This window comes from Heloderma suspectum, chromosome 3 (genome assembly GCF_057233095.1).
Source record: "Heloderma suspectum isolate Gila_16-S chromosome 3, 16-S_ref, whole genome shotgun sequence".
Taxonomy (NCBI): domain Eukaryota; kingdom Metazoa; phylum Chordata; class Lepidosauria; order Squamata; family Helodermatidae; genus Heloderma; species Heloderma suspectum.
This window is the reverse complement of record NC_139460.1, coordinates 15,144,804-15,165,577: the sequence shown is the minus strand read 5'-3', so window position 1 is coordinate 15,165,577 and position 20,774 is coordinate 15,144,804. Positions and strand designations below refer to the sequence as shown.

Sequence of the window (20,774 nt, the reverse complement as noted above, 5' to 3'; positions counted from 1 at the left end):
GCTGACTGTGGCTCAGATCATGAGCATCTTGTTGCAAAATTTCAGCTTAAATTGAAGAACATAGGGAAAACCACTAAACCATTCAGGTATGACCTAAATCATATCCCTTATGAATATACAGTGGAGGTGAGGAATAGATTTAAGGGATTAGACCTGATAGACAGAGTGCCTGAGGAACTATGGACGGAGGTCCGTAACATTGTTCAGGAGGCAGCAACGAAATCCATCCCAAAGAAAAAGAAATGCAAGAAAGCAAAGTGGCTGTCTGATGAGGCTTGACAAGTAGCTGAGGAAAGAAGGGAAGTGAAAAGCAAGGGAGAAAGGGAAAGAGATATCCAACTGAATGCAGAGTTCCAGAGAATAGCAAGGAGAGACAAGAAGGCCTTCTTAAATGAACAATGCAAAGAAATCGAGGAAAATAACAGAATGGGAAAGACTAGAGATCTCTTCAAGAAAATCGGAGATCTCAAGGGAACGTTTTGTGCAAAGAAAGACGGGCATGATAAAGGACAAAGAAGGCAGGGACCTAACCGAAGCAGATGAGATTAAGAAGAGGTGGCAAGAATACACAGAAGAACTATACAGGAAAGATCTGAATGTCCCTGATAGCCATGATAGTGCGGTCACTGAACTTCAGCCGGACATCCTCGAGAGTGAAGTCAAGTGGGCCTTAGGAAGCATTCCTAACAACAAAGCTAGCGGAGATGACAGTATTCCAGCTGAGCTATTTAAAATCCTAAAAGATGATGCTGTTAAAGTGCTGCATGCAATATGCCAACAAATTTGGAACACTCAACAATGGCCGCAAGACTGGAAAAGGTCAGTTTACATTCCAATTCCAAAGAAGGGCAACGCCAAAGAGTGTTCAAACTACCGCACCATTGCGCTCATTTCACATGCCAGCAAGGTGATGCTCAAAATCCTACAAGCTAGGTTTCAGCAGTATGCGAACCGAGAACTACCGGAAGTACAAGCTGGGTTTCGAAGAGGCAGAGGAACTAGAGATCAAATCGCCAACATTCGCTGGATCATGGAGAAAGCAAAAGAATTCCAGAAAAACGTCTATTTCTGCTTCATTGACTACGCTAAAGCCTTTGATTGTGTGGATCACAAGAAACTGTGGCCAATTCTGAAAGAGATGGGAGTACCAGACCACCTTACCTGTCTCCTGAGAAACCTGTACGAGGGTCAAGAAGCAACAGTAAGAACCGGACATGGAACAACCGAGTGGTTCAAAATTGGGAAAGGAGTACGACAAGGCTGCATATTGTCACCCTGCTTATTTAACTTATATGCAGAGTATATCATGAGAAACGCCGGGTTGGATGAATCACAGGTCGGAATTAAGATTGCTGGGAGAATTATCAACAACCTCCAATATGCAGACGATACCACCCTAATGGCAGAAAGCGAAGAGGATCTCAAGAGCCTCTTGTTGAGGGTGAAAGAGGAGAGTGCAAAAGCTGGTTTGAAACTCAATATTAAAAAAAACTAAGATCATGGCATCTGGCCCCATCACTTCCTGGCATATAGAAGGGGAAGAAATGGAAGCAGTGACAGATTTTACTTTCTTGGGCTCCAAGATCACCGCAGACGGTGACTGTAGCCATGAAATTAAAAGACGCTTGCTCCTTGGGAGGAAAGCGATGGCAAACCTAGACAGCATAGTAAGAAGCAGAGACATCACCTTGCCGACAAAGGTCCGTCTAATCAAAGCTATGGTTTTGCTAGTAGTAATGTATGGCTGTGAGAGCTGGACTATCAGGAAGGCTGAGCGCCGAAGAATTGATGCTTTCGAACTGTGGTGCTGGAGAAGACTCTTACGAGTCCCCTGGACAGCAAGGAGGTCAAATCAGTCCATCCTAGAGGAAATCAACCCTGAGTGCTCATTGGAAGGACAGATACTGAAGCTGAAGCTCCAATATTTTGGCCACCTAATGCGAAGAGAAAACTCTCTGGAAAAGACCCTAATGCTGGGAAAGACTGAAGGCAAAAGGAGAAGGGGACGACAGAGGATGAGATGGCTAGATAGCATCACCGATGCAATGAATATGAACTTGAGCACACTCCGGGAGAGAGCGCAGGACAGGAAGGCCTGGCGTGCTATGGTCCATGGGGTCACGAAGAGTCGGACACGACTGAACGACTGAACAACAACAATAGGCTACTCTCTCTTTTGGTATTTTTTCAACAATCTTAAATCTTTTAAAATGTTGGCTTCTTTGGCAGCCTCTCCCAATCTGGTGTCCTCCAGATATTTTGGGCTATAACTCTCATCCATGACCATTGGCCCTGGTGGCTGGGGTCAATGGGATTTGTAGTCCAAAACATCAGGAGGGTACTGGGTTGGGGAAGATTGTCCTAGATGGACATGCATGCACCCAGTTTGCCTGCCACAAGTGCCTGTGTGCTTTTTCCTTCCTAGTTTTCCTTTAAAGAAGTCTCACATTTTGGGTAGTTCTGTGGGAAAAGCTGCCCTGAAGAAAACATGTCAGAAAAAATTGTGTGAGTGTGTTTTCCTTGTCTGGTCTGATAGTTTCCATAGAAGTATAATTCAACTTTTCTTTGCTGCAAGACAACATAATATATTTTAAACCACTTTTGCCAGGCATTTACCTGAAAAAGTGAAAGATGACAGCCAGGTAAAGAACATGAGTGGGCAATGGTTTTATGAAGCCAAATCCAAGAGGCACAGAGAGAAAATACATGGAGCAGACATCATTCGAGCATCAATCAGGAGGAAGCCCTTGACAATAGGTATGGAGTGTTAACTTTTTTAAAATAGTAGGGCATTTGGGGCAAAGAAAGATGCTTTGTGCAGAGCTTCAGTCAAGAACCTACTATGTTTTTGTTACCAAAAGCAAATGCACTTAAGTCGTCAGTGGATTATATATTCCATGACATGGAATGGAACATGACTGCAGGGAATGGTGGGGGACAGCCGTGGGAAAGATTAGATAGAGACGTCCCATTGTGCATGTGGATTTCCAGTCACACGAAGGTTGGATCCAATCCATTGGCCTAAATCCAACACAGAGTTGATTTTAGAGGGCTTGAGCATGCCTAAATCGGTGTTGTATTTAGGCCATAATAACCAGAGAGTTGCTCTTGAAATATAAGCTGTCTGAAGAGCAGTTGGAGGGAGAACTTGTCTATTCTGCCCTTGCTAAATGACACCACTGGAATCTTTGGGCTGACTTGGGCAACTTGGTGGCCTTCCTCATAGAGTTACCATGAGACTAAAAAGATAAAAGGAACAATGTATTGATAATTTCTAGTGTCCAAGCTCCACTGAAATAAATAGGGGCTACATAAGAGGACATCTCTGCTCTTGCATGAGTCCCATTCGTTGCAATAGGGTTTGTTCCAGTGGATTGTGTCCAGCACTCGTAAAGCATTTTGCATGGTTAAAAACAGTGCAATTGTTAAAAAATAAACAACAAATGTAACTGAATTGTGTAATTGCGTTTTAAACATCTGGAATCTTGGATATGCTGATGGTAGTACTGAAAGGTAGTTAAGAGGATCTCGTTAAGAATTTAGATCTTGAGGATTTGAACTTAATTATGGTGTTTTGGTGTTTCTCAGCTGTAGTTTTAAGCATGCACAGCCAAAATGCAAAATAACCTTTTCATTGTTTCGTTTCTACATGTATTATCTTTTAGCAGAGATGAGCCAAAGGAAGTCAGACAAAACAAAGAGCAGCTGGGTGAACAATGTCAATAAAGAAGTCTTCATGCCACCAGAACTGTTGGGTGCCATAGGAGAGACAGAAGGAGAATCAAAATCTAGTCAGAGGTTAGATGCCCAAAGAAACTTGCTGATTATTTTTGTTTTTTATAAATGTGTTGATCAGATAAGCAGCTAAGCTTACCAAGAGAGACTGAAGCTGGAAGAAGGTAAGATGCTTCAAGATTGGGAGGGATCATTTACATAGCACCATTGTTACCCACAGTACAGATGTACACTTTTTTGGGGGTGGTCTTGTCATGGGCTCTGTTCTAATTGGCTATGCACAGTTTTGGCATAATTCAAACTGAAGTGGGACAATCTGATTACTGTTCTTAAGAAGGGAGGCAAAGGCCTGTGTCTCTGTGCTGCAGATGCCTGTTTGCTAGCCTCCATAATATTACTGAAACTATTTGGGGAAAATCACAGAGCAGCATGGTCAGAAACAGTGTTGTATCAGTGCCGCATTTTACCTGATTATGAGTACCAGCATAATGCATTAAAGTTTAATGATAAAACATATAGAAGCTCCTTTTATTGTTCTCTTGTAGATTAAATTGTTGGTGGTCTCTTAAAATGACTTGTACTTTTCTTGTATGGGTATGAATGTGTTACCTAATGGTAACTTAATATGTAGTACGTTCACATGTCAAATGGATTTTTTTTTTGAAGAGCAAATTTTTCCCATCCACACCTATAGATATTATAGGTTGAAAATGAATGTGCCTTAGATGAGGACTGCAATCCAGGGTACATAAATAAGAAGCACCCTTGTTTAAAGTGAGGGAAGGGTTGTCCTTTTTCATGAACTGTGCTATTCTTTAAAATAGTATTTACCTACCTTTTTGTGGGTGGAGAGAGAAAGGTGTACTTTAAGTTTGAAGTCTCATGGGTGTGTTACACAAAGTTGAAGATGGAAATCTATGTAATTGAATTTTTTTTTTTAGAGAACGTGTCTATCTTTTTTTTTTTAGAGAACGTGAGGCTCTCTTTTCCTCCAGACTACCGTGGTACCTGCCTTCACCTGAATGGCTAGGGTGCAGCTGTTCTTTTCATGTGATAGGTCAACTGGCTATAGCTGTGCAGCCAGGCCTGCCTCCCATCCATAGAGAGCCTATAGCACCCTAAAAGACATATCAGAGATGGTCCAGAGTAGAAAGCATTATGGTAGTCAAACAAGGAGATCACAACAGAACGGATGAAAGGTGTGTGGTTCCATCTTTCAACAGTGGTGCTGCTTACCTGGAATTGGATGCAGCTGCTGGACTGTACTTCCAGCCACAGATCACTTGCCTATATAAATGCAGGAAAAGACAGAAGGTTGGTTAGTTCTTTTAGGTGCAACTTAGCTAAGAAGCTACAAGGGCTCCCTAATGAAAAGCTGTTTGCTCAAGACACAGTAATACAACAGGTATCCATTATTTTGACTCCTGTACCTGTTGAATTTCCATTTTTCCCATTCTGTGGTGCTGCCCCTTTGTGCGTGTGTGTTTATGTTTGTGTATACGTGGCCTAAAAGTAGGCTGTGATTCAGGACCACACCTGAGCTGCATGCATGTTCCCTCCTTTGCAAACACAGTCAGTGCTCAAATGGTTTCTCATTTTATTTTTATAGAGTTTACTATCCCACCTTTCTAGTGCCTATGCACTACTCAGGACGGCTTATAATAATTTTAAGTCACAATGTCATAAGATACAATAAAAATACATTTAAAATACAATAAAATGCAACAATAGAAATACAGTAAAAATAGAACAAAATACTGATAAAATACAACATTTACATAAAACAGCAGACGCTAGCAGACGAAGTCTGCCAGAATAAAAATGTCTTTACCAAGCAGTGAAAGACAGCCAGAGAGGGGACCATCTATGCTTCATAGGGCAATGTGTTCCACAATATTGGTGTAGCCACTGAGAAGGCTCTGTCTTTTATCGCCATCAGCTCTGCTTCCACCCTAGGCGGGACACAGAGAATGGCCTCTCCTTCTGATGTTAGGGAGCAGGCAGGATAGTACGGAAGGAGGTGATCCCTTAGGTATCCAGGTCCCAAACCATTTAGGACATTTATGTGACACGAGAGAGGGTCTTTTCGGTGACCACTCCCAGGCGGTGGAGCTCCCTCCCAAGGGAGGCTAGGTGTTGTCAGTGTCAGTGTTGTCCTTCTGCCGGCACACAAAGACCGCTTTATTCAAGAAGGCTTTTGGCCTGTAAGTGCGTCTGTGGGTTGGGTGCTGTTTTTATTCTGAAATGGTTGTGTTTTTATTGAATTTCAATGTGTTTTATTGTTGTTTTTGTAAGATGCATTGAGTGCCATTTTTTGGTAGTAAGGCGGGGTATAAATCAAATAAATAAAGCTGACTCCTTATTGAATTTGGTTTGACATCTCACAATAATTCAAATGCTTATGGCTCCTTGTTGGGAAGCCCTAACATTTAAGTCAGTGTAGGTGTGTGACATAGACAGGGCCTAAGTAATGGGCTATGGTTAGGGATATTATTTCTTGTTTTTTCTTTTCTTTTACAGCCTTAAAGTGTTCAGTGCACCCTCTAACACATCAGAGAAGACCAAGGACGATGCAAGAAAGCCAGCTGTCTCGCCATCTAAGGTGGGTTCATTGGCAATGACCCGTTAAAATCAATTGCTCATTTTAACATTGGGCAGAGGAGGAAGGGATGATAGTCTTTTATCACCATATAAGCGTTACTTGCATCCACATGCTCATCAAGTCCTGGGGTCCCCCAACCCTTCCTTTTCCTCATAAGACAAAATTGGAAGCAAGCCTGGCCAATGGAAGAACCCGCCTTGGGGCACGTTTTCGGGGCAGTGCAGAATTGGTGTGAGCAGGAAGAGTGAAGCACATTCGCCTCTCTCCCTGTAAATGCCTCCTCTTTCTTCACATGTGCATTATCTTGGCAAATAAGGATTTAGGAACACAGGTTTGCAGAGAATATATGCAGTTCCTCCCAGAGAGACCTGGCTTTTGTCTCTGCTTTGATGTTTTAATACCTGAGCACTCAAACCGTGCTTTGGCCATCTTGGAGTCTTACTAGTGCAGTGTGGGCTGACTCTGGCCCAGCTCAAACATGCATGTACAACATTTGATTACTGACTCTTGGCCAAGTGTGAAAATTGTCTCCACTGAAGAACTTTATGTTTTTGAGTTGGCAGTGGGTATTAGGAGAGTTCTGGCTGTGGTGATTTATTCACCCATGCACGTCATCGCTTGATGTACAGTCAGTGTGAATGTTGAGTATACTTGCGTGAATCAGCCTTTTGCTATCAAACGAAGCAGTGCAAAAGGGCCTCAAACTAGGCCCTGAATGATTCTGCATGGGGTTGAAGGAGAGCTGAATATCCTGGATCACTCTAAAAACAAACAAAAATGCTGTCTTTTCAGATGTCAGTGTTTTAGCAAGAACACTTTTAAAAGCAGAATATGGACAAGTAAACTGCAAAAGTTGGTTTCCAACAATAGAGTCCTTCAGCAGTTTTAGCAGGCCCTTCCTCCACACCCCAAATGGATATCCCAAGTTTCATGGTTACAGCTATTATAAAGAGCATTGGGTTTGTCCAACCAGGGCAAGGAATGCTGCCATCACCTTGCAGGATCAGTAAACATGCAATAGTTTTCTTGTCATCATTTTACTCTTTAAAAAAATAATACCTAGACATGAGTTGTATATACAGAAGTGAAGAAAGAACACTTTTTTGAACTAAAAACAGAACTACAGCCATGGTCAAGCCTAAATAACAGCCATGGATTATAGTCTGGAAGTTCAGGTTAGACGGGACAGATTGGATGTGTGTCCCACCCACTCCAGTATTTATTGAAGGGGAAGTCCTCACTGGTATGCAGACAATGCAGTGATCAGTTGATGATCAAGTTTATCTTACTAAAATGCCCAGGTCTTGCTGAGCTTTTATGGATGCCTAGATGCCTGTGTGCAACTTCTAGATCTTGTTGCTTGTGTTTTCTTCATTTTGGAACATTGGATGAAGTGACATACTTCTGGACTCATGGATATTGGCCACTTTTCTTTTTTAGACATAACATGGCTTTGCACCCCACCTTTAAAACCTGCATTGTTTGTTTTTATAGAATGAATAACAACCCCCACCCCAAACAATAAAGCATTAGCCTTCCTCTTGAAATATTTGCCTGTCTGTAGTTTAACAATTACTCCTGTGCCTTTTTAATTGCTTCTTTATGACAAGATCTCACATGTGATCATATGTTTGGCATAATAAAGCTGGCTGCAGCTGTACCATTAAAATATCCTTGCATTATCTATCTGTTGTCCTCTAATTTATACGAAGGAAATTGTTGTTCCACTGTTAAATGCTGTGACCTCACCCCCAATAGCCTTTCTGCTTATCTTGCTCAACTGTAACAATCCTAAACACCCTTACTAGGGAACAAGTCCCATTCAATAATGTGGGATTTACATCTGAGTTAAAACACACTGCTGACTGTTTTGTTTAATTTTGCCATTATTAATCTAACTGATGGATCTCTCCGTTGTGATGTGTACCATTTTTCTTTCTTGAAATGCTCTTTTCTAAAACTGTAAATTTAAGCTGAACGTTATTATTTGTTTCAGCAAAGGAAAAATCCATTTAATGACTCAACTTTACCAGAAGATAATGCAAGAAGTGAGCAGCCTGAAAATGGAATGAGGGGTTTATCAGAGACAACAGAGAAAGGTGAAGAATTTTTTAAAAAATAATCTGTGTTACTTCTGTGGAATTGCTGAAAAACTTGAACAAGTGTGACAAAACCTTTTATTGGCATTTTTTGTGTTGCATTAATGACTCAGTTTTCAAAAGGAGTTTCCCAGAAACATACTGTATTTTTGCCTGTCCTTTGATTGACACTCATACTTCCTGTTGACATGTTCAAGGTGGCTAATGAGCAATGCACAGTGCAAAATAGCAACAAAACATTTGAACATACATAATATGCATAAGAACTGTATAATATTTATCCAATACTTTGTTCATCCGATATTAGAACCAGGCTCTCTCTTTGATTCGGAGAGTCTGTTGTATTGGCTATATTGGGTACAGTTTAAGAGTTGAGTGGACTGGTCTGTATGTGGGATCTATGATTTGCATTTTTTCTTTCATTTATTTAAAATCAGTAATAATAATAATAATAATAATAATAGGATGATGATGCCAAATTATAAACACTGATAGCTAGTTTTGACCCCTCCCTCTGTTGCTGAGAGTTAATTAGATCTTTCAGTGCTTCTAGTGATGATGGCTAAGTTGAGCTAACTTCGTGAATTCAAGCTGGAATATCAAACTGAGCCACATTGAAAGATTTGGGAACTTTTCTTAGTGGGGTGCAGAAAATCCTGATGCCTGACCACTAGAGGCCTCTTTAAATACTGCTTCACGCTTCTATCTACTTTCCCCCTTTTTGCCCAGCTATTAGCTCCCTATTCCTGTCATCTGCTCCTATCCTTCATCTGCCCTCACAAGCCACAACTGCCTTCTCTCTCTGTGTCAGAAGATTTAAAATTATATATTCTGGGTAAGAGATGGGAATAGCCTAGGGTCCTGATTCAGAGTCTAGACTGACTTCCTTGTCATCCAGGGGACGTCCAGAAAATTAATCCCATTTCTCTGGATAATTTCTAAATCAGATTAGTTGGGAGTGGGGGACAGGGACCCTGCCCATCCTTAAGATTAACAGTCTAAGGATGCAATCCTATGCATGTTTAGACAGAAAAAAGTCCTAGAAAAGCATGGCTGGCTTTTTGCTGAGAGTTGCAGGACTTTTTTCTGTCTAAACATGCATAGGATTTGCACCCTAAGACACTGGCCAGGTTTCCACAACCTATGGTTTATTGTAGGGGGTGCATGGTGGGTTAGAAACCACCCCTGCCATGCTGTGTGCTGGGTTTGGATGCCACTGCAACCCACGATGCAGTGAAATGATGGGTGTGTGAGCGGCACACGTGGGGGAGGGGGAAGTGACCCATACTGTGTTTTTTCCCCCGCTGATCGTGCGAACTTGGCCACTCTCTCCAAGTATCACTGTAGAGCTGCCTTAAGTATAGTGTGAGTAAATGTCCCCATCATCTGAGCATGCTTTACAAAAAATCCTAACCAAAGCATTTATATTATTCTTATATTATGAAATGTTTGTCTCTGCATCAGATAACCTACCTTAATTTGACCCTTTCTCAATCTGTGGCTTAGTTTAAGCATGCAGCAGAATGAGGTGGTAAGAGTTCTATGGTAGTCGAAATGGAATGTACCACTTCAGACTATGCGTTGGAGAAATCACATTTTTGAACACTCCCTTGCAGAAAATCCTCCCTTAAAGTAGAAAACTAGCATAACAAGAACTGGGCTAGAATCTTTCTCTCTGCTAGTTTTTTTGTTTTTTTTGGTAATTTGCAGGGAGTTCCTTTTATGCAAGGTGCAACTCAACCTGCTGCATGAAGTGGTAGTCCTCACTGTGCTACTAGTGTAGGTCAAGCCTAAGTTAAAGCTTAAACTGCTCCTGTCTTGTTACACTGCATCCTTGTCTTAACAAGAAAGCTAATGTCACTTCTTCGCCAAGGCTTATAATAATGCCTTTACTTAGCTGCATGGTATTTTGTTTTACAACTAATGAGTCTTTATTTGTGGTATGTTTTTACCCTTTCCTTTGTCTGCATGTCTTGTCTTGCAGACACTCAGTTGCCTTCGGTAGAAAACCAACTCAGGGTAAGCTTAACACACGACAAAAGGGTAGAAGGGCCAGAGCAGGCTCCTGTAGAACTGAGCGAGGCAGGAAAACCTCCTGTACCAAGAGCTAGGAGAAACATCCGCAAGACCTCAGATGTCAGCTTGAAAAACGAAGATTCCTTCCCCAAAACGTCTAGAAGGATCAAGCAGGTTAATGGCCAAGGGACGCCGCCCAGAGGCATCCTGAAACGCAGTTCAAGTTCAAGTTCCACAGATTCTGAAGTGCTCCGTTTGAACCAAACTTTGGACCAAACCAATAAAACTGGACTGCCGACCTCGACTATCCTTGAAGGTGTTGCGGAGAAGAACCCTCCTGCAGGAGAATTGGAAGGATTCTCTCAAAACTCTTTGGAAAGACTAAAGCAAGTCAGGTTCTCCTCCAGTGTAAGTAGAAAAGAGCGTCCCCGGAGCTGTGAGTCACATGAGGGCAAAGAATCTGGGGAGTTCAGTTTGTTAGACACTGACTGTGTTAAGACCAATGAAGACCAAGTGGGTGGTGTAAATGCACTTCAGAGTGGGAACTCTCTGCCAGTAAAGCCTCCTCGATCCTATTCTCCAGCTTTAAACGGTAATGCTGAGGACAGAGGAGTATTTCAAGAAGGGGAAAAGGCTCCAAGTTCTTGCAGCACTAACAGCACAGGTCTGCCATCTGGCCCCTTGCAGTCTGTGAAAAGCCCTCCTGTGGAACCTATACTTCCAACTGAATCTTCCAGGAAGATCTTTCCCAGTGCCAGGGAAGAGCAAACTGATGAGACGCAGCCTCAGATCGAAACGAAACAGCTAAGCCCTGAGCCAGATGTCTTCTCAAAAAGCACAACTGGTAAGAAATACAGTGTATCCCAATGAGTTAACGACTAGTCACTTTTTCAGCTGCCTATAATCCTGTCTATCAATCTTCCATTTGGAAGTATGCTATTGCTTTACCATCTTAACGTGGATGCTAACCATTTGCTTCTTTTCTAACTTCCTCCACCCACATCCTCACATAGTTGCTGATTATTTTGCTGTTTAGGATGCACTCCGTTGATTGTTGTGCTGTAAATGACTTGAATCAAATCACAATTGGGACAAGCAGGCTATTAAACCTTTACTGGGGCAAAAATAACATTTCATATAATTGGTAAGTAAGCTTTCCTGTGGAAGCTTGTATTTCAACTAGGGCTGCAACCTTTAATCAACTGATTAAAAACTTTTAAATTAGGCAACATGTTTTATTTTATTTTTCTATATACAAGTTCTTCAGGTAGTAGGCAACATCTTGAGGGCTGTCTTCATGAGTGATTTAGTGCGAAGTTAGAGTAGTTTGAGTTCCTTCACAACAGATGACATGGTCACCAGTCTGCTGTTGGGATGCAGTGAAATTGGACGGTGAGCTCTCAGGAGCCTTCAGATGTTACACTGGAGAACTGGGGATTTTTGTTTCTTCAGGGAAATCTGCACACACGGGGAAAATTAGTTGCTCTCCATTCATAATCTAGTAGCAGTGGGGAGCCTGGACAGGGGCAGGAAACAAGCCTCTCATTGGTTGAGCAGCCCCTGCTAGTTTGATGATGTTCAGTTCTACTCCCCCCACCCCACCCGTAAATATGTTCCTTTCAGGTACTGAAAACCAGTACTTTTTAAAGGTATGCTGCACTCGGCTTATCTTGTTTCGTGTGTCCCTGATGGACCAAAGCCGATTCTATGAAAATCCGGGTATTACTCCAACGCGCTTCTCATTCCATTGTTGTGACGATCCCCCCTTGGAAGAGGCATTTCCCTTCTCTCTCACACACAGGAAGGGATGCCTCTGTGAAGACAGCTGCCACTGTGACATTGTGCCATCTAAAAATAAGTATACTTTCCCCCCTTAAAATTACTCTCCCATATACAAATTTAGGCAGATTTAGTAGATTTATTAAAATACATTTGGTGGACTGAGATTTTTTAAATTGAATGTCAGCCCTGGTTTCACAACAACATTTGGCTATGTCTCTTGCAGGCCAGCAGTTGCCTTTGGCTAAGACAGAAGAGCCTCAGGTGCCAAAGGTTGGCTCTGCAGACCTTGAACACGGTAAGCCTGCTCTTGTTGAGGGTCAAAGTGCTAAAACCGCTTCCAAACCTGACAAACATGCTGCTGAGATCTTGAAGGCAGCTGATGAGTCCATATCAAAAGTACTAGACTGGTTTAAAAGAAGTTCCGGTACTGGTGGTAAAGAAACAGTTCTGTTAACCCCTCAAGAGAGGGAGCTTGCGAAGGAGATGGGCATGCCCAAGGCGAGAGAGTTGCCTATAACTGGAGAAGATAACAGATCAAGTACAGATGTGTTGAGAGAAGAGCCAAACAGAAAGAGCTATCCGTTCCATGAACCGTTATTATTTGCAAAGAATGGACGTCCAAGCAGCCTGTTGGTAGGAAAACAAAGAAGCTTCAATCAAGGCAGCGCAGAAGAGGTTGCAGTCAACCAAAGGCCAAGCATTCATATTGGTGAGAGAACACATATCCTGACTGTTGATCAGGACATGGACCAGAGAGATGAAACTGCTACGAATGGCAAGTGTGAAGTAGAGGGTGAAAATACTTCATGCAGAGAACCGAAGGCTGAAGATAAAACAATTAAGCTGGGTTTGAAGAGTGTTGATTCTTCTTTTGGAACATTAATGAAAGGGGGAAAGCGTACATGTGGATATGTTGATGGGGAGAGAGATGTTAAATCTTTCTTGGAAGAAGGAAACCTTGAGCCTCAATCTGGAGAGACTCTTAAAGAACTTAAAGGAAGGGAATCTGGATTGCTGGATGAGGAAAATATGCAACATACCAACAAAGGGAATATTTTTACTTTGCAGCAAGATGAATTCAAACAGTTGTCTCTGACAGGTGATAAAAAAAAGGTCAAGGACATCAGGGCTTTCTGGGAAGGAGGGAAGATGACTCCAAAGCTTGCAAATAAGGAAGATGTTTTAAATGAAAATACATCAGTTAGTAACATGATTCCCAGCAATAAAAAGGAATCCAGCAGAGTAAAGCCAACAGGTGGATCTTCAGGATATGTTACAGGTGAATCTGACAATGAACAAGGCAAATCTAATCTGTTTACCTTCAGAAAAGTTGAATTCAGTGACGATGACTCCGAACCTAAAGATAATGACATGAAGTTGTCTTCAGGAAAAACTAGACCAAGCCTAATGGCTAAATCCAAAGGGAGCCATCTTGTTGACAGATCTGGCAAAATACTTCCAAGTGACCAGAAGAATAATGAATGTACAAAACTTCTGGATGTAGATAATATGCACCTAAGACACAATGCAGTGCCACTTTCCAAAGAGGATGGAGGTTTACAAGCAACTGCTTTGGGGAAAGAGAGAGCTTCCCCTGTTCTACAACAGGAGCCTCATTTTAAAATTCATTCTTTAAAGGAAAAAATAGATGAAGAGTTGAAGGCTCAGATCCTCAGTCCATCACAGTTTCAGAGCCTGAGAAGTTTTTGGGATGTGGGAACTAAGCTGCAAGGCCAGAAGGATGAGGCCAAGGCCAAGATGGTTGTCCCGAGGAGTAAAAATAGTAGTACAGGAAGTTATCCGAAAGAGTCAGAGGAATTAAAAGAATTTAGAGTAGGAACTAGCCAGGCAGTTCTGGAAGGTGAACAACAAAAACAGATCCTTCAAGAAGAGAGAATGAAGGAACCAAATGCAAAGATTTCACCTCTAGAAGCAAGAAGGGAGACTTCAAAGCAAGCAGAACGACCAGTTATCTCTCTATCAGTGAGTACTGTGCCGATGGGAAGTTTAGAATTTGCCCTAACAGAGGGCAACCACTCAGAGAAAAAAACTGTGCTTCCAGTGAAAGAGTATATAGAAAAAACAGTTGTTCCATCAAAAGTACAACGTAGTTTGTTTAACAATGGCTTGCAGAAACTGTTGATAGAATCATCTCAGGAGTCCTCATTGGTTTACCCACTGGCTGATGAGAAAGGAATTGCACAGGTGGAATTAGCGGCAGAGGGGCAAATGCCTTATGCTGACCAGGCTGACCATAGGGTTGTTCCTGCAGACACAGATAGAAAAGCTGAACTTACAGCAAGTGAGTTGACAGAGACTGTAAACAGAACTTTGGTCCCACGAAAAGCTGATACTGATGCTTTTAACACTAGCTTAGAGAGGATGCTAAAGGAAGTCCCAGATGTGAAAACCAGTCATCCTATAGTGGTGGCTATTTCTGAACAAGCAGTTTCTGCATCAGAGAAGAAGCGTTTTTTTAATAAGGTAATGGAGCGCAGCCATCATTCTTCTCCCAGTGATCAAAAAACGACCCTGGTGGAGTCTCAAGAAATGGAAGGAACTCAACAAAAATGTATCTTGTCCAAAGATCAACCCATTGAACATAGAACAGATGTAGAGAGTTTGCCTAGATTAACAAAAGAAACAAATTCAATGCCTGGGAAAGCTCCTAACAGGGTGAAAGGCCAAATATATCTTGATGATATTCCTTCTCAGAAAGAAATCTTCCAGATTCCATCACCAAAACTGATACTACCTGATGCTTGTCTCACTACTGAGAATAGAGCAAACCATCCTGGGAAAGAGGTTTCTGAGACAGTGACAGAAATTCATGTTACGTCAAAAAGGGAATGTAATGATTTGAATGCCAAACTAGCCTGCCTTCTGAAAGAATCGTCAAGAATACCTTGTGTTTCACCAATTATGGAGAATATTCTGAAAACCCCCTTTGACAGTATTCCTGGAGAAAGTCAGCAAAGGTCTTTTTACCAGGTGAATGAGAAGACAGTTCCTGCTTTGCCCCAAATGGCAAATCCTCCAGGGGAGGCCATCTGTGAGACAACTGAGAAAAGTGGAGATACAAATGAAGATTGTGGCAATATACTGACTACAGTGCAAGGTGAACCAACACAAGAGGCAGCTGTAGTGTTACCATTTAAAGACCAGAAAAATGCAAGTGGTCAAGGGCATGGTGCTTCTGTTGGTGAGCAACTGGTGGAAGTGGCAGAGACAGTAGTGAAAACCATTAAACCAAATTTATTTGAACATGCAGCGTTTAAACCCAGTTTAATGCAACTACTTAATGAGGATTCTGGGTTGCTCAAAGACACAAAGGTTCCTAAACCAATACATGCTTCCTTACAGCCCAGTCAAAGTGTGAGCCCAGTTCATGATAAAGATAAACCATATCCTCAAGAAATATTTGAAACAATAGAAAAGACTACCACTCCATCCAATTCCAAGCAGGCCAGGTTCAAAGCCACCTTCCAAAAATTGCTCAAGGAAGGCTCTGAAATCCTCCCATATGGCCAGAAAAGCACAGACCATAGCAATGGGTCGGAAATCGAGAGCAAGTCTGATTGGACTGTAGATTTGGTTGGCAAAAAGGAAATGATCTGTGGTCCAGAAATTAATGAAACTGTAGACAAAACTGTGGCACCATCCAAGTTGAAGCAAAGAGAATTTAATTCTGGCTTACTGGAACTACTTGAAGAAGCTGCCCGGACTCAACCTGCTCAACTGAGATGTGTAGATGCCAAGATGAAAGAGACCATGCAGGCTAGTCATGGCTTAGAGAGCACAGTGGGCCTTCCTGAAGAAGGAAATGAAACTATAATGAAATCTGTTGCCCCAGCAAAAGAGGATGCCTTATACAATTCCAGCTTAGAAAAGCTAATTAGGGAAAGCTGTGATGCTGCTTTGCAACTGTCCAAGGAAGGCAACCAAAAAGAAACAACTAAGTCCACACCTCCATTAGAAAAGCAAAGCTTATCTGTAAAAACGCCAGCGTTGGTTGAGAGCGCATCAAGCGACTATCATACCGAGGTTAAAATACCTTTCAAGGGCAAGATTTTCAAACAAGATAACCAAACAGGAGAGAGAGCACAGATTTCTGGTGTCCCTGAAAGGAAGATGGTTTTCCAAAAAACTATCCATGTTAACCTAGCATCAACTGAAGCACCACATCTGGAAAAAGGAGAAGATTCTCCTAGACTTTCCAGGGCAGATAAGAGAGAAGACGAATTTGAAAGAGAGGGAAAAACAGAGGTTTCTAGTGCAAGTGCTTCCCTAGATGATGCGGGCGAAAAAGTGGATGTAGTACATGGATCCCAAAGGTCAAGCACCCCACTTGCAGAAAACAAAAGCCCTCATAAAACAAGTAAAGTTGAGCTTCTGCTTGCCACCCCTCGTGCTGGTGACAATGATGATGAAGATGATGATGATGATGATGAAGATGCCAGGAGTTTTGGATCAGATCTTTTAGATGAAAGCAGTTCCTTTGTGAGAATCCAAAGAAGTTCAACGCGTGAGCAGTTTTGAATTCCTTAATTGTTCTGAGTTTGTGTGTATGTGTATTTTTTATAGTGATTACTAGAAAACCAATTGAATAGTACAAATTTAGTCGCCCAAGCCAAATATTTGGGCAACGTTTCTGTAAGGCAGCATTTCCAGATTTTGATACTTGGGGCACAGTTTTCTCCCTCTAGATGGAAATGAGAGATCCATGTCACTCTGTCCTCAAAGATACATATGCATTTTCTTAATAAGCTCCTAGAAAAATGGTCAGGATTCTTCCTCGCAATTCCACAATAGTTGAATTAAGGTTTGCCTCCTGGCATCCTAACTGGAATTTGTAGAATTTGCTACCACAAGATGTAGTGACAACCACCAATGTGGAAAGCTTTAAAAGGGGATGAGACAAACTCATGGGAGGATAAGGCTGTCAATGGCTAATAGTAATGATGGCTATATGCTGCCTCCTATACCTGAGGCCATACACCTCTGTATACTAGTTGCTGGGGAACATGGGTGGGAGGGTGCTGTTGTGCTCGTGTCCTGCTTTTGGGCTTCCTTTAGGGCATCTGGTTGGCCACTTTGGGAACAGAATGCTGGACTTCATAGGCCTTTGGTCTGATCCAGCAGGGCTCTTCTTAAGCTCTTATGTTGTCCAGTCATTTGGAACTCTGGGCAACAGTGATGCTTTAGGAATTCCCTAAATTCTGTCAGTTCTAGTATGGGTTGTGTTAGGGGATCTAGGCATACTTACTTCCTCCCACAAGATAACTTTTCTGCCCATATGATAGCAGAGAGAGGGGATCAATACCAGACAGGGCCGTTCACTTCAAGGGGCATAAAGTGGTGATGCATCTTAACATAGTGGTTAAGTGGTTATTTTTCAAGGCACGTTTTAGCCCCTCTCATGACACACAATTTGGTAATCACTGTTGTGCAAAAAAAAGAGACCCCCCCAAAACCAACCCATCAAAGAGATTATGGGGAAACTGTTCATCAAGCTTGAATTAGTGAGTCAGGTTCTCCCCACCCACTTCCTCCACAAATGGGCCAGAACCCACTGAAGTGATATCCATCTGCAGGCAAGAATAGATAGCATCATTGGGACTTTCTTCTGTAGTAGATCTGACCACCATGATCTCAAAACTGTTTATTAAACTGAAAAATGACGTCTGTTCCAGCAATAAGAACTGCTGTAGTGAAAAGCACCAAATGATGCTCCAGCTGGGGGCATGGTTCTCCACACACATGCATAGAATTCCCCCGCTCCCCAAATACTGACCAATATATTTAGTTATGAGTTCAAGTGTAAAGGGATTACATTTAAAATATTCTGTACATTAAGATCCAGGCTTTCCAGCTCCTGAGAGCTGTATTGTTTTGGTTTTTTGTTTGAGAAACGACGAAACCATATTACAAGGGTGGAACTGCATATTATAAGAAACACGGGATTGCCACCAAAAATAGCAGCCCACTGTTGAGTTAGCCCAACCATAACATCTAGTGCATGTTATGCCATGACCTGATGTCATTATGCTGTGTGGTTCTCCAGTGATGTTGGGCAAGAAAATGTATTTTGGGCTGCATTCATAGAAGCATCGCTTCCAAATCCCAGGAAGTACTAGTTCCCCTCTACTCAGCACTGGTTAGGCCTCATCTGGAGTACTGTGTCCAGTTCTGGGCACCGCACTTTAAGAAGGATGTAGACAAGCTGGAGAGGGTTCAGAGGAGGGCAACAAAGATGATCAGAGGACTGGAAACAAAGCCCTATGAAGAGAGACTGAAAGAACTGGGCATGTTTAGCCTTGAAAAGAGAAGACTGAGGGGAGATATGGTAGCGCTCTTCAAGTACTTGAAAGGTTGTCACAGAGAGGAAGGCCAGGATCTCTTATCAATCATCCCAGAATGCAGGACACGGAATGATGGGCTCAAGTTACAGGAAGTCAGATTCTGGCTGAACATCAGGAAAAACATCCTGACTGTTAGAGCAATATGACAATGGAACCAATTACCTAGGGACGTAGTGGGCTCTCTCACACTGGAGGCATTCAAGGTGAGGCTGGACAGCCATTTGTCGGGGATGCTGTGACTTGGATTCCTGCATTGAGCAGGGGGTTGGACTCGATGGTCTTGTAGGCCTCTTCCAACCCTACTATTATACGATTTTATGTACAGTACATGGCATCAGGACAAGGTACAAGTTGTATTATGTTATGGAGGAACGTTATGGGAGGAGATTTGATGTGACACCATCAGTTTTGGCAGCAGCCCCATGTTTCTTGTAACATTTTGGTAGTGGTATTCCCCCCCCCATACATTTTTTTAAATTTAGGCGATGCTTGCTTGAGACATATGCGTTGTGCAGTGCTCATGTGTTTTGTCTTGAAACAGGTTCGGAAGAAGATATAAACCCTGTTTTGGAGGCTTTGAAAAGGAGTTCAAATAGGCAAATTCCTTCCAAAAGTCTAGAGGACATACCATCAGCCACATCAAGTGAGCAAAACGTTTGCCTGACATCTTCCATGTCCCTGAAGCCTCTTCTTAAAACGCTTTTCCCATCTGCCCATCATTTGTCAAGAAATAGTTTAACATTGCCTTTAGAAGGATTAAGCATCCAAAACAACTTTTTAAAAAATGTATCTAACGGTTGCATATTTAGGGTTTGAAGGAACCATATAAAGGCATATGTGGGGTTTGGGGCTATTCGAGTAACTTCCAGTGTTGCAGAGGATTCTGGGGTTGCTCTTGACTCACCAGCTGCTTCTAGCAATCCTGTAACAGCTTGCAAGCCCAGAGCCATGTCCCTGGTATGCCAGGCTTCATTACCTCTATGTTGTTTTTGTTCTCAGCGAATCTGTTGGTGTGTCAATAGTGCCTTTGTAATGGAATGGCTTAATTGGCCTGTAGTAATGTTGATTTCAGAGGAAAATAGAAAAGTCCAGGGGGAGAGGCTGTAGGCACGATGCATCCCCTGCAGTGGGTCTTGCTAGGTATCAGTAGTTGGAGGCAGACCATAGTTATCCCCCCATTCCCAGGTGTTGAAGGTGGTTTGGAAGATGGACCTCTGTTCACATATGCTAGTCCTATTTCTTCCTCTGGCGAACAGGTTTAGGCAAGCTTTTGAAATCAAAATCTGTTTGACCAGAGGCTGCACTGGGACAAAATAAAAGTGTGCATATATGTGTGAGTATCCTTTGAGAAATGATCACTCTCTTGACCCACTTTCAACATTCTCAAACTATGGTCTGTCTCCAGCCATGGGTGAGTTGGGTACATCTGCTAAATGCAACTTCATCTCATTGCTTCAAAGTACCATTCTGGATTTTAGAAGATGCTTGTCCTATCCTGTCAAATGTCTTACGAGAATGGTTCTTCTTAATGACACCTTTGGCCTTTTATAACCTGCTGTTGCTTGCATCTAATATCTCTGATAGCCTGCCAGATAGACAGGACTAGAAATTATGGGATTGCTGCTTCTTCTTTTCTTTTTTTTTTAGGATACTTTTCCTTACATTAGAATGTTTCATAAGAAGGCATCTTCTGGGCATTTGACCTTGGCTTTGCTCCCAATTTTCTTCTTGCTTCTCTTCTACCACTGGAGGCTTCTGTTGAGATCCCACAGTGACCTCTGGACAGATGAAATATCTAACTGTGTCACTATTTCCCCCCTTGCACAGATAAAGGAAAAATAAACCTTCCAAAGGATGACTTAATGCTTAGTGCTGAAGATGGTAACTATTTTTTTTGTGGCTGCATGAATGTAACCTTCTGCTTTAGTAGTGTTTAGTAGTGTTTCTCAGCAGCAAGAGACTTTTCTGTCCAATTTCTATGATAGCTTATCACTAGATTTTTAGATAGTTGAATATTGCATATTGCATGACTTAGACCTTTGGATAATGTTCATCTGTGTTAATGGTATGGTGCTATGTCGAAAGACTGCCTGTGAACAATATCAGTTGCAGTCTAGCACAAGTCACCCATGCTTGAACCCAGCTGATTTCAGTAGGACTTAAAGTATGCATAAATGT

At 42.1% G+C, this 20,774-nt stretch overlaps 1 protein-coding gene across 5 annotated transcripts in view; it reads left to right on the top strand.

Annotated features, from left to right (window-relative positions):
- Nucleotides 1–20,774, top strand: part of SYTL2 (synaptotagmin like 2) — a 99,681-nt gene that overhangs the window by 59,764 nt on the left and 19,143 nt on the right. For 2 of the 5 annotated variants that reach the window (XM_084842513.1, XM_084842511.1), the window contains exons 3-10: nucleotides 2,609–2,757; nucleotides 3,669–3,798; nucleotides 6,256–6,337; nucleotides 8,334–8,436; nucleotides 10,421–11,296; nucleotides 12,458–12,529; nucleotides 19,138–19,239; nucleotides 20,424–20,477. In XM_084842513.1, coding sequence (XP_084698639.1) covers nucleotides 2,609–2,757; nucleotides 3,669–3,798; nucleotides 6,256–6,337; nucleotides 8,334–8,436; nucleotides 10,421–11,296; nucleotides 12,458–12,529; nucleotides 19,138–19,239; nucleotides 20,424–20,477 — 1,568 coding nt within the window. Of the gene's footprint in view, nucleotides 1–2,608; nucleotides 2,758–3,665; nucleotides 3,799–6,255; nucleotides 6,338–8,333; nucleotides 8,437–10,420; nucleotides 11,297–12,457; nucleotides 16,760–19,137; nucleotides 19,240–20,423; nucleotides 20,478–20,774 lie in introns of all 5 variants that reach the window. The other 3 variants (XM_084842512.1, XM_084842510.1, XM_084842509.1) reach the window with 2 other exon arrangements.